This window comes from Balaenoptera ricei, chromosome 4, assembly GCF_028023285.1.
Source record: "Balaenoptera ricei isolate mBalRic1 chromosome 4, mBalRic1.hap2, whole genome shotgun sequence".
In the NCBI taxonomy this organism is placed as follows: Eukaryota; Metazoa; Chordata; class Mammalia; order Artiodactyla; family Balaenopteridae; genus Balaenoptera; species Balaenoptera ricei.
The window spans coordinates 85,941,060-85,953,752 of record NC_082642.1 but is presented as its reverse complement, the minus strand read 5'-3'; the positions used below and the strand labels follow the sequence as shown (position 1 = coordinate 85,953,752).

At 45.8% G+C, this 12,693-nt stretch overlaps 1 protein-coding gene across 1 annotated transcript in view; it reads left to right on the top strand.

Annotated features, from left to right (window-relative positions):
• Positions 1 to 1,037: 1,037 nt before the first annotated feature.
• Positions 1,038 to 12,693, top strand: part of MB21D2 (Mab-21 domain containing 2) — a 104,716-nt gene continuing 93,060 nt past the window's right edge. Inside the window, exon 1 of the mRNA XM_059922087.1 lies at positions 1,038 to 1,638. Coding sequence (XP_059778070.1) covers positions 1,428 to 1,638 — 211 coding nt within the window. The 5' untranslated portion in view covers positions 1,038 to 1,427. The remainder of the gene's footprint in view (positions 1,639 to 12,693) is intronic.

The following is a 12,693-nucleotide window of genomic DNA, read 5'->3' as shown; positions in this document are numbered from 1 at the left end:
ATCTCCATTTTATAGGGAAAGGCACCACAGAGCCTGGACGAACAAAAGAGTTTGTATTATTGGCCATGAGAACCCAGGTAAGAAAAAGCTTTTATCTCATATCAGGGACTGTGGGATACAGATGAGTTGGATTTTGGAGAATTAGGGAGGAAGATAACCTTTTATTCTAAGAACAAATAGGCCTCCTTAGTGTCTGAGTCAAAAACCTCATAAACACTGAAAACAGCTCTGAGATCCTATTCTGTCTAAAGGACCATGACTTAGTAGAATCTGCCTTGTCAAGTGAGTATGACTCCAGCTCAGGAACCATGTCCTTTGGCTTATCCCTGTCCCCTGAGATTCTGGCACTCCGCCTGGCAAACAGTGGGTGCTCCAATTGTATTTGCTGTATGAGAGAATTTTCACCTGTCATTCAACATTCATTGGAACCTGGGGCAATTCATTGTTCTTCCCCCTCCCCCACACCTACCCTTGAGTTTTCCTATTTTTATATTGGAGGGGGCTGAACCGCATTAAGTCATTGTATGTTAAGTTTAATAGGCTGTTATCCATGAAAAATTAATTACCTCGGGCAAAGGTTGGGATACTTTATTGGCTAATGGGCGTGTCTCTACGGGACGGGGTGGGTACTGTCTCTTTCTTTTTTTGATATGCTTAATCATATCATATTTGGCAATCTGTGCAGAAACGGCAGAAGATTGGTTTATATTCCTTAAGGCAGGTTCCTTCACCACCTAAAGGCTTTGGAGTTCTAGAGATGGAAACGCTCCCATAGGGATGCCCTCGCCCAGGACACCGCCCTTAAAATCAGACAGAGGAAGGCTCCCTTCATGAACGCGCTTGGCAAGCCCTGCCCCCAAAAGGGGTGGAGGTAGAGAAAGAATACGTCTACACCTCTCTCGTCTGCCCGAGTACAGATTGGCAAGTGGCATAGGCGCGCAGACCTCTGTCATTTATTTATTTTTCTTTCCTCTGGGTGCGCTGTCCCTTTAAATGGGGGACGCTGGTGCTGGCTCCGTAACACCGGAGCCGGCAGCTTGTTGATTTCAGAGCTGGTGAATTTCACATTGTTTCCACTTCACTTTCCTCGCCCGGGGGAGGCTCGGGTTGGCTCTACAACCGCTACCGCAGTTGCCAGCTAGGTCCAGGGGAGGGCAGAGACCTGCAGCATCTGGGCCGGCGTGGGGCCGCAGGGAAGGGTGTCGGGGCCACACACGCACTCTCGCTGCAGTCCAGATCCTTCTGAAGCCCGGACGCCCGGAGCGCACCGAGCCGGAACCGCCCGCCTAGACGCCCGCCCGCCAGCCCGCCCACGGGCCGGGGTCACAGCCAGGGAGCCGGCGAGGGGAGGAGGCCCAGGGGGGCTGGGTGGGGGGGCGGGGGTGGGTGCTGCCGCCGCCGCGGAGCTGCTACTCGGCGCGTTTTGTATGAAGATGGCGGCTCCCACCGCCAGCAAGGCAGCCTCCCTGGGCTGTAACAACAAGCCTGCGTTCCCGGAGCTGGATTTCAGGTCGGGAGCTCGGGTGGAGGAATTGAACAAACTCATCCAAGAATTCACGAAGCACGACCAGCGGGAATATGACGACCAGAGAGCACTGGAGATTCACACAGCCAAGGATTTCATCTTTTCCATGCTGGGTAAGGAGGAAAAAGAGGGAGGGATGTGTGTGTGTGTGTGTGTGTATGTGTGTGTGTGAGATGGGAAGCGGGGTGAAGAACCCATTCCCCCTTCTCGCGCGCTCTTTCCTTCTTGATTTTCTTCCCGGAGCCGGGTGCCTGGGGTATAACCCATCTCTGTTCCGCCTCTTCCCTTCTTTCTCCGCGGCAACCTGAGCTGCCTTCCTTCCCCTCCCTACTATACTTTGTGCCGGGTCCCTTTTCCACCCGAGTTCGCTGGCTCTTTTGTTAATTTCTCACCGACGGGGGGCTGGAGCGCAGGTGAAGTGTTCGTGGTGAAACGTCTCACTGTTTGGGGGAAGCCCCTGGAAGCCGCGCGGTCCAGGTGAGAACCGGCTGCGCCTTTCAATTAAGGGATTTGTCTCCAGAGACACGGACCTGCTCCTTCCCAACGCCGAGTCTCGGGTCATCGCCAGAGCTCGGGGCGCGGAGACAGCCTGGGGCTCTGGCTCGGCGCCCGAGCGACAAGTTGCTCTCTAGTCTCGCTTGCGGCGCGGCGCTGTCAAGCCGGGCCCCCGGTGGCCAAACTTGTTAGGTGTTCCCTGGTAACCCGCTCAAGTAGGCTGGGCGCAGGGAGTTCCTGCAACTTTGATTTGCAAATAGATTTCCCATTGAAGCGGTCGGAAGCATTTCCGGTGCTTCTCCGGGCTTCTCGCTGAGCTCGTAATTCCTAATTCCCAGCTCGAAGACGACCACGCTCAGAGCTCTGACCCCGAGGAGCGCCAGCCCCTTCCTCTTTGTGTGCTGTCTATGCACCGGCCGAGAGAGGTGTCCTGGGCTTCGAAACCCTGCGACGTCCGGGTTTAGAATAATGCCGCCCCTCCCACCCCCCAGCCTGGCACCTACAGGTCCTTAACAGATTGTTGAATGCTGTGTAAAGGAAAACAATTGAGTCAGGCCGGGGAGACCGAACCCCTCCCCAGGTGTCCTGTCGTTCGGATTAGTGCTGTGAGTGTCCGCTGCTGGGAGCCTCCCGCGTAGCTTGCGCTCCACCGGTGCAACTCTAGCTGCATGCAGTACGTGGCCTGGCGGTGAACACTCCGCAGAACTGAGACTCCAGTGTAACGCTGCCCTACCGCGTGTCTCTGTGCGCTCGACAAATACATTCTTAGGCAATTTTCCAGGTAGTGGGAAATTTAATTGAGAAAGGTCTTGGACCACAGAGGAAGACTGAGCTTTTGCCTTCCTCCTGCCGTCTACTTGGATTTCAGCCGGCTGTCTGCTGTCCTTGCTGGTTCTATCATCGGGTATTACCTCTCGGCTGGCTTCCTCCCCACAGCCCAGGTTGGGGGTAATACAAATTGAACGTGTGCCGGCGGTGGGTAGTAACGCTTTGGGAAGTTGGATGAAGCATGTTAAAACTTGGGGCTGGATTTTACTTTTTGCTCCACACTCCCCAAGTGTATCCTAGGTTGTGTATGGGGTTGAAAAGCTCTCCGTTGAGAGATTCGACCATTCAGCTAATATTCAGATGAATTAAATGTGGTGTGTGTGTGTGTGTGTGTGTGTGTGTGTGTGTGTGTGTGTTTAAATAACTCCCTAACCTTGCGGTGGGAAGCTTACAAAGCTTTCACATCTGAAAACCAGCACAGTGATTGTCAGAAGGGTGGGGCTACACAGAGAAGGCTCAGGGCAGTTATTTAAGTTGCTTAATCATGGCCTTTCTCTTTGACGTATATAATGGAAGTCTGCCATTGTGTTGTTATAGGACCGGCCTCAATTCCGATGTCTCCTGCCCTAGGTCGTTCACTAGGAAAAGGTGCTGGGTCACCATCAGTCGGGATAGTCATGGAACAGAAAATGGGAGGCTGTGGGGAGGGGTAAGTTTAAGTGCCCAGCTCATGAGGAAATCCTGTGCTAACCCCACGGCTGATACACTGATTTCGCAAAGCCTTTACGAAGGGTGAATTATTGCAGGGTGCTTAATTTATTTTGTGTTTAATATCATGAGTGGCATGGTGTTGACAGGTAAACGAAATTCCCTTTTATTCCTTTTTACCCAGTTGATCTTGCAAGAGAAGTCTTTCTTGCCCCCTGGGAATTTGATGTTTCCACCTGCGGGAGAGAAAAGTCAGGAGCATGTCGTTTAAGCCTCTTGCCCCTCTGGACACTGGAAGGCAGATGGCGAAATGAGCTTGCCTGTCTGTGTGTGGTGCGGCATTCATTTGTGAGTTGCCTGCTTTCCTTTAATGAGGTGCTGGCGGCTCTAGACAAGTGAAGGTTTGGCGACAGCAAGGGTCCCTGTGTGGATTTACTTTTCCTAAAGCGGATTTTCGCTTGGCTTGAAAAAACAAAATCTCTTTTTGTGCACTTTGTTTCACTTGCCGCAGTCCACAGTCTTTCATGAATATGCGAATGATGTGTCTTAATGACCCTCAGCTTGTTAAGGTGTTCACAGCGGTGGCGCCAGGCCCTTATTTCTGGGAGTTTTTGGGGGGCTGGGTGTGAGTCCTCTTGGCTTTGTTCTGCTTCTGTATGAGCGGCACCTGAGGATTGTCAGTAGCCTAAAAACATTATCCCCTCACACAGAACGAAATGGCAGAGGAGTTTGGTGCAAACCTCTTTAAGGGAGCTGTGGATAACGCTACCTCTGTTTTTAGGCAGCTGGCAGGGGCAACCACTTCTGTATGAGATTGTTAGCCTGGACTAAACGCCCCGCCCACCGGCTTCCCAGGTCCTTTTTGTTTTATCGAGATTGGAGGCAACTTTACGCAGAAGGGCAAAGTTGTGGTAGGCTATTGTCATAAACAATGACCTGTCGGCACCGGGAAACTCCACTGTCCTATCAAAGCAGGGGTCTGCATAGGCTGTGTAGTTGATCTGAGCCTGCTACCGGTCACCCAGCTGTCCATGGTCTGTCCTGACCTCCTCTGCTTGTCCGGAGATTCTGATTCCTTCAGAGGCAGGTATTTGCGGGAGTCATCTAGACTCACTGTTTATTTCTCTGCACCTTGGTCTTTTAGGAGAATGATTGCTGTTATTATCTAGTTAATATGTGAGAGCCCAGATTGTGGGAGAGACTGGCAGTGCATAATAAACACCATTTATCAAAATTCAGGGAAATTGCCAGAGTTCATTAATATTTTAATAATAATTGGTATTTGCATAATGTCTCTGCCAGCTCTTTTGTTATCTTCATTCCCTGGTGAGGTCAAATGAAGACTGGTTGTGTCCCCATTGAACAGATGCAGAACAGGGGTTATGAAGAAGCTAGAAGAGCCAGGAAGAAATAAGAAGTCGCTTCCCCTTCAGTCCAAATGGTTGGTACCATGGTGTGGTCATTATAGAGTAGTTATCACTTACTGACTGCCTTCTCCGTGCCAGGAACTTCACACAACCTTAGGAGTGGTATTGCTTTCCCATTACCCAGATGAGGATATTGAATTTTACTAGGGTTAAGAATCATCCAGGGTCCCATGGCTAATAAATGGAAGAGATGTTGCTAAAACTCTCTTGGCCCGATTCTAAGTCTTTTGCTATCAAGAATTGATGTATTAAGTCCAGAGGAGGGGCTTTGTTTAAAAAAAAAATATTGTCTCTTCTTTCAGAAATTTGTTTCTGATTTCAGCTGTATTAGGGTAATCCAGTCAGCATTTGACATGAGTTCTGGAGCAGTCTGAGTTGGAGTTATTTTATTCCATAGATCATTTGTTTGAATTTCAGGTTAAGAAACTGATGGTCATTAGAATAAAATGTTAAAATCTATAGTTCCTGTCTCAGTCTGCCTCTTGCTGGCTAGGTGGTCTTAGGTTTTTCATCCAGTAAACACAGATAATAGTATTTTCAATCTATTAAACATGGAATAATAGTAATGCACTGTTTCAGAATTATGTGTGTGAATATGAAGTTACTTTGTAAACTGAAAAGGAATGTATACATGATTTTATTATTTATTTAAAGAAATGGGCATTGTTAGAAAATCTAGTGAGCTTACACTGGAATTTATTTCTGCAGCTTCCTATCAGAAAGACTATAGAGTATAATTAGAGGTGACCTAGGAGAATATAGGCTCTGGCTGGAGAGGGCATGATTAATTCCAACCCACATTGCCATTTGTTAAGTTCATACTGTATGCTGGCCCTTGTGCTAGCTACTTCGCATAAATATATTCATGTAATTTTCTTCCAGAAACTTTGTAAGGATAAATACCATCATGCCTGTTTTAGAGGTGAAGTAGGTGATATTAATCCCCCTTTAAAGATGAAACACTGAGGCTCAAAGAGGTCAAGTACTTATGCCAAGATCATATGGAGTTTGAGTTTGAACCCAAGTATTCCTGACTCGAAAGCTCATGTTCCTTCCACTGTATGGGCAATCAGTTTCTATCGCTCTTGGGCCAGACAACCAAAAAGTCCCCACCCCGTGAGGAATGCTATACTTAGTACCCTGCTTAGCCTGCAGGAGCAGAGATGGTCTCTTTTGGCCTGTCTTTCTTACTTTCATGCGTTCAACAAATATTTACTGAATGTTATACTGTTTGCCAAGCAGTATGCAGGGTCCTAAGGATAAGATAATGAGCAAAAACTTTAATTCATATGGGCCTGTGGAGACCCCCTCCCTCTTCTGCTTTGCCCATCAACTTTAAGAGAATAGTTAGCTGACTCTTGTCTCCTTTCAGGCCCATGGTTGTGGTGTTTCTGAGTGCTGTCGGAACTACCGTATTTTTAGGTACTTTCTAGATCTACAGAGTAGGCCATTTTGAAGCCCTGTCTTTCGAGTGTTTGAATGTCACTTTTCCTTAATGAATCCATCCAGCAATCTTTACTGAGGGAATTTATTGTGAATCTTTGCTTTGTGGGTCTCCAAGTCTTGGTACGTTCTTTACTGTTCTAGTCACTAATGTGCTGTGGTATCTGTATAATGGATGTCATCTCTGAAGTCTGTTCCAGCTCTGAAAACATTATGCATCTGGGGCAGGGAAGTCCCTCTGAACATTTTTTTTTGCTTCTGGTTTGAGTTGGTTTCAATTCTCCCTCCAGGGTTCTGGGCGTTTGCTGCCCTTCATGACAAAAGAGCCCTGGAACCATTGATGATCCCTGGTCTTCCTATGATGCCTTGTTGGGCCACCCATTGGATAATGCATTGCTTGTGATTAGACTGGGTCCCTTTTGTATTCACAGAAATAGTAGAGTCTCTCATGTCAAACTAGGAACTTGTCCTTGATCGTTAGCTCTTTAGATTCTCCTGGAGCTTTTTAACAATTTGGACTCTCTGGTCCCGTTTCAGACCTATTGAATCCGAATCCCTAGAGATCCCCAAACTGGCTGCTGAGCACTCTGACATTCTGTCCCGTGTTAGGCCTGATGTTGTTCACTCCCTGTCCAGTAGAGCTGCTTGTGCGTACAATGAGCTGATCCCAGTTGACTTTTGAGACTAGAACCGGGCTGCTGTGTCTAACGAGCAGATGTGTCTGCTGGCTTCTGGTAAAGCTGGAGTCCTTCCCCCTGGGACGGAGACAGGGAGGCATAGTGACTGAGATGATTATTAGAATGTTTCCTCTGTGTCAGAGGTTGTAATAGGGTTTCACATCATTGGATCATTTCCCAAGGACACCATAACCCTTTGAAGTAAAGAAGTATGGAGAACTCTAGGATTAGAAAAATTCAGGAATTTGTCCAAGTTTACTAGCGAGTAAGTGGTATAGCTGGGACTTAACCAAGGTCAGGCTGATGCAAAACCCTTGCTTTCAACAGTGATACTATTCTGCCTTCTAGAGGGGCAGGAGAACTGGGTTCTAGCCCCAACTCCTCCAGTTAACTTGCCCTGTGATTTTGGGCAAGTCACTTAACAGACTCTGAGTCTCAGAGTCTGAATATGTAAGTTGGGGCAAATAATTATACCTACCTCCTGTGTTCAGATGCATTCAGTTCTGAAGATGAAGGTACAAAAGAAGGACATTTCTGAGTTCTAGTAAAGCTCTGTTTTGTGCTGTGTGGAATGTGTGTTACCCTAAGTCACCTAACCTTTTTTGGGCTTCTTTTTTGCCCACTTTCCAATTGTAGAAAATGCAAAGAAGAAAGTAAAATCACCTCCAAATTCTAATTACTGTTAATATTTGATGTACATTTTTTCTGGACGTCTATGTTTATAAAACACGCTTATACCCACTCATACTTACATGCATACAGTTTTACATACATAATCCTATTGGATATGTGGGGTTTTTTTTAGTAAATTTATCAATGTGCTGTCATCTACTACACTTTTGGAAAGGAGCTATAACCTGTGTTAAGATGTTTTCTTGCTTCTTTCATTCATCTTTTATTTCAAAAAAAGATACTGTTCTGGAACTTAGAGCACATTCTGTGGTTTAATGATTGGGGAATGAAAAACCTTCTTGCTGGTGACTTCTGAGGGTTTGGCCTGCCTTTCAATGCCATCTCCTATTTGTGTCTTTGCATGTTCTACATGGTCTCATAACATTACCCGAATTTCTCACTTTCTTCTTTTGCTTGGGCTGTTTTGTCTATCAGGATTTCTTAACCTGGGTCCATGGAAACAAAAACTTGGAATCTGTGAACTTGATTGGGGAAAAATTACCTCTTTATTTTTATTGATCGCTAACTGCAATATTGCATTTCCTTTCATTATAAAAGTAGGTAACAAACTATAGTAGTATTAACAGTACCTATGTTTTTTGCTTTTGTTGCCAATAGAAATCACAGATATTTTCACTTCACATTACAGATATTACAGACGTCTCAAAAAGCCATTCACTGCTGCTTTGAAATTATAGTAGATGTTAGACTTGCTGCTAGATTTTATTGACCTCATTAATAAAGAATCACATATGGTACTCTATCACAAATTTGTTTTTTAACTGCATTTTGTGTTTTAATACCAATTTTCTTTGAAGTCCTGTGTAATTTTATCATTCATTTAAATATACTTGTTTTTTTTGCAGAGGTCGCCAGGCTTTTCCAGCCTGTCAAGACATCTGTGTCACAGAAACAGTTAAAGAGTCTCAGCATTCTGACATCTTATCTCTGCTTTGTTTTCTTCTCCCAGCTCAAATGCGGCTTGACTCATGAAGCTTTCCTATATCTCTCCAAGGAGAAAAGAAGTTTCCCTTTCCTCTGTGTTCTCCTAACACCTGGTCCCCTTTCATAGCCCTTACCACATCTTTCCCCACGCTGTAGGCTAAATAATCCCTGCTCACTTACCTTTGCAGTGCCCAGTGGGCTTACGTAAACAGTAGGTGCCAACAGAGTGTTACGTGACTAGATGCATTTTTTTTTTTTTTAAGGTGCTGTGCAGAGAGGTTGTTTTTATTTTTTTTTTATTTTTTAATGCTATTCTTGTCTGCTTACATTCTTTTTTTTTTTAATGTATGTATGTATGTATGTATATATGGCTGTGTTGGGTCTTCGTTTCTGTGCAAGGGCTTTCTCTAGTTGTGGCAAGCGGGGGCCACTCTTCATCGCGGTGCGCGGGCCTCTCACTATCGCGGTCTCTCGTTGCCGAGCACAGGCTCCAGACGCGCAGGCTCAGTAATTGTGGCTCACGGGCCGAGTTGCTCCGCGGCATGTGGGATCTTCCCAGACCAGGGCTCGAACCCGCGTCCCCTGCATTGGCAGGCAGATTCTCAACCACTGCACCACCAGGGAAGCCCCACTTGATGCATTTTAAAAGAGCCTTTCCGTACACAGCTTCTTATTTCAGGCTCTATTTAAGGCATGAGCGCTTTCTGACATTGTCTCTTTATGGTTGCTCCCCTCATTAAGCCATATTCCGTCATCTTCTCTGGAGTCAAGAAAATCTTGAGCTGATCTCCTCATGTGGTAGGGGAGTTTTTTCCTAGATTCCAATAATAACATCCTTAAGACTTATCATAGGGCAGTTTAAGAAATGTCCCAATTAATTGCTGTAGCTTGTTGACCAAGAGCGGCAAACCATGACTTGTGGGAAATACCCCTTTCTTGTAGACCCTGACTTTTCTTCCCTGGGCATCCGGGGTACTTGGGCGAACCTCCTGCACTCCCACACTTGGGGCTTTAAAGGATGCATAGAAAGCGTTAAGTCATCTTTCTCATAAAGGTGTTCCTTACGCTTATCAGTCAACCTCCAGGTGTTTGGATGCCTATTCTGGAATCCTAATTGCAGCAATTATTTATGATTATAAGCTAACTTGCCATCAATACTTTATCTTTGAGCAGTGCTTTATAGATTACAATACATATTAGCATCTGATATGGTGTGGTATTATTCTTTGGACCAGCCTTTGAGAAAGGAACTAGTAACCCCCATTTACAGATGGGAATACTGAGACTCCGGGAGGTGATATGACTTAGTTGGAGGTTATAGAGTAGGTTGTAGAACAGACTCAACCCAGGTCTCCGGTGTCTTCTGCTCCAGCACATAGCCTGCGAAGAACTTGTGGCTTTTCTACCCAGATATCTTTCATGGTTGCTGGGGTGAGTCTATGTTCCCAGACCAGGCAAGGGTAGCAGCTTTCATACCTCTCTGGCTTTTCTACTCTCCACTGGGCCAAGGGTACACAGTGGGTAAGGCTGGCTGAGGGCGGCATGGCTCAGTACATACCCTGTAGGCATGCATTCTCCATGTCTGTTTGTTAGCCTCGCATATCTGAGGGCCTGTGACAGCATTCACAATGGACTTGGGTGACTACTTGCCAGCTGAGTGATCTCTTTAAGGGCAGTTCATAATTATGCCATTATGTGAGGCCCTGTCTCCAGGAAACAGCTATCTGTTTTTCGTCCACTTAAGTGCCTTTTCATGAATTCCCTCTGCACGAGATAAAGAGATAGATTACTAGGGACAGTGCTGCTATGAATAAAGCTGGCACGGGGAGCTGTTGTTCAGTTTGTTTATTTTTTATATTTTTTTCCCTCAACACAGGAAGACATGATTAATACTTGTGAGTTAAGTCAGTAGTGGGAGTTGGTGTAAGGCATGTTGAGGTTTTTGTTTCTTCTAATGAGTATTTGAATATCTACAGTGTGCATAGAATTAAGCATTCATTCATTAATTCATAAAATACATTCAACGTATGTTGGAGTGCCTACCATGAACTAGTGTAATTACTATGAAGTTACTGTATTGTAAGAGCACAGAGTGGTGAATTAGAGAAGCAAGGTCACTACCTCCATAGGACTTACGTTCTCTGGGGAATTCAACAAGATTTAAGCACATGAGTAAATAGGGATGTGTGCTTAAAAAAAAAAAAAAAGCACAGACCCTTATGATGGAAGGTCACTGGGTAGGATGGAGTGAAGAGTGATAGAGAAGGCCTCTCTGAAGCAGAGACATTTGAACTGGAAAGATAAGAAGGACCTGGCCACCTGAAGACTGACGGAAGTGTATTCAAGTAGGTAGAACAGCATGTGCAAAGGCCCTGGGGTAGGTCCATTTGAAAGCAGCTTTCAAGGCTGCTTAAATTATAGCAAGTCTGATTTGGTCTCTACAAGGAGGAATGGTCTGTGTTTGGATTAGGCCCACGGTGGAGGGAATGGGCTGCCTGCCTTGGAATATAGTGAGTTTCCTGCAGGTGGAGGTTTTCCAAGTGGGGCCACCCTTTGGCTAGGCTCTTGTTGATAGCATTCAGGGACTGGAGGAGAGGGGGACAGTGTAGAAAGGCTGGGTTACAGGTCCTCAAAAGGCCCTTTGTAGCCATGTGATTCTCTGATTTCACCTGTGATAGCCCTAAGCTAACAACAGTGAATTCTGTATTAGATGGTTTATGCGTCAAACTGCAGTTTTCATGGGAAAATGATAAACCTGTATTTTTTCATCTGGACTTCCACAGTCTACAAAATACTTTCATAGGCATAATCTAGTTTTGACTTCTCACAACAACCATATAGAGTAGGTATTATTATTGGCTCTATTTTAACATAGGAAGAAACCCATGGTCAAGAGAAGTAACTCACTCAAGGTCACTGAATGGTTGAGGTGGAATCAAATTGAAATCCTTTGAAGTTCACCCCAAATTCTTTGTATTAGGCTGATTCTAGAAACCTCCCTTATCCCACGCCACCTCAGGGTATGGAAGAAGGAGGATTTCTGGTCCAGAGAGAGGCGCTGAGGATCGGTAGGAAGAACCAAGCCAATAGACTGCAGGTCTGCACGTGCCCGTTGTCGGTATGCCAACTTGGAAGCACTTTTCTAGGCTGCTTCAGGATCACCCTTTTAGCAGCTGCAGCTGTTCCTAATAGCAGCTGCTTGTACGGATGGTGCTGTGATTAATAAAAAAATCTCAACTGTCTGTTCTCAACTGTGCCCTTGGTGTGCGCAGCCTGCTTTAACACAGGCTGTGTTTCTGATCTGGAACAACAGAATCCTGCTGGCATATGGTGCCCCAGGGACTCATAGCCCAGTTGTGAGAAGGGGCGGTCCCTCTAGATCCGAACCAGGGAGCCAAAGGCCCACCAGGGACTGGGTAGTAAGGAAAGTGCGTGCGGTGTGCCGCGTGGTAAATGCCAGCTGGTTCTTGGTGTCAGAGTCAGGGATGCTGGGCAGTAGGGGACTGCACTGGTGAAGGAGATCACCTCTCACCTCCCTTGTAGGTCAAACTGTGGCTGCCAGTTTATCACCTCTGATTTGGAATCTGAGGCCCCAGAGAGGGGCCATAGTTCATCCACTACTGTACAGCTAGTTTGGGGGCAGAATCGTGGTTAGAACCCAGGTTTCCCATCTACCTGCTGTGTGTCTTTGTGTGTGTTGGTGTTACTTCTAGCATGCCATTTCCAAATAAATTTTCCCTTTGAATGAAAAACTATCTGTGTAACTGAAAATAATAATAACCACACTCAAATAGTGTCTACCATGTTCCAAGAATAGTTCTAAGTGCTTTATACTTTATGTACATTATCTAAATTAATCCTAGCAACAACCCTATGAGGAAGGTATTATTCTTATTTACTGATGAGCAATCCAAAGCACAGAGAAATTAAGCAATTTGCCCAAAGTCACAAAGCTAGTGGTAGACTGGCAATTTGAACCCAGGAAACTGAGCTTCAGGCAGAAAATAGCAAATACCTATGGATCTTTTTTTAC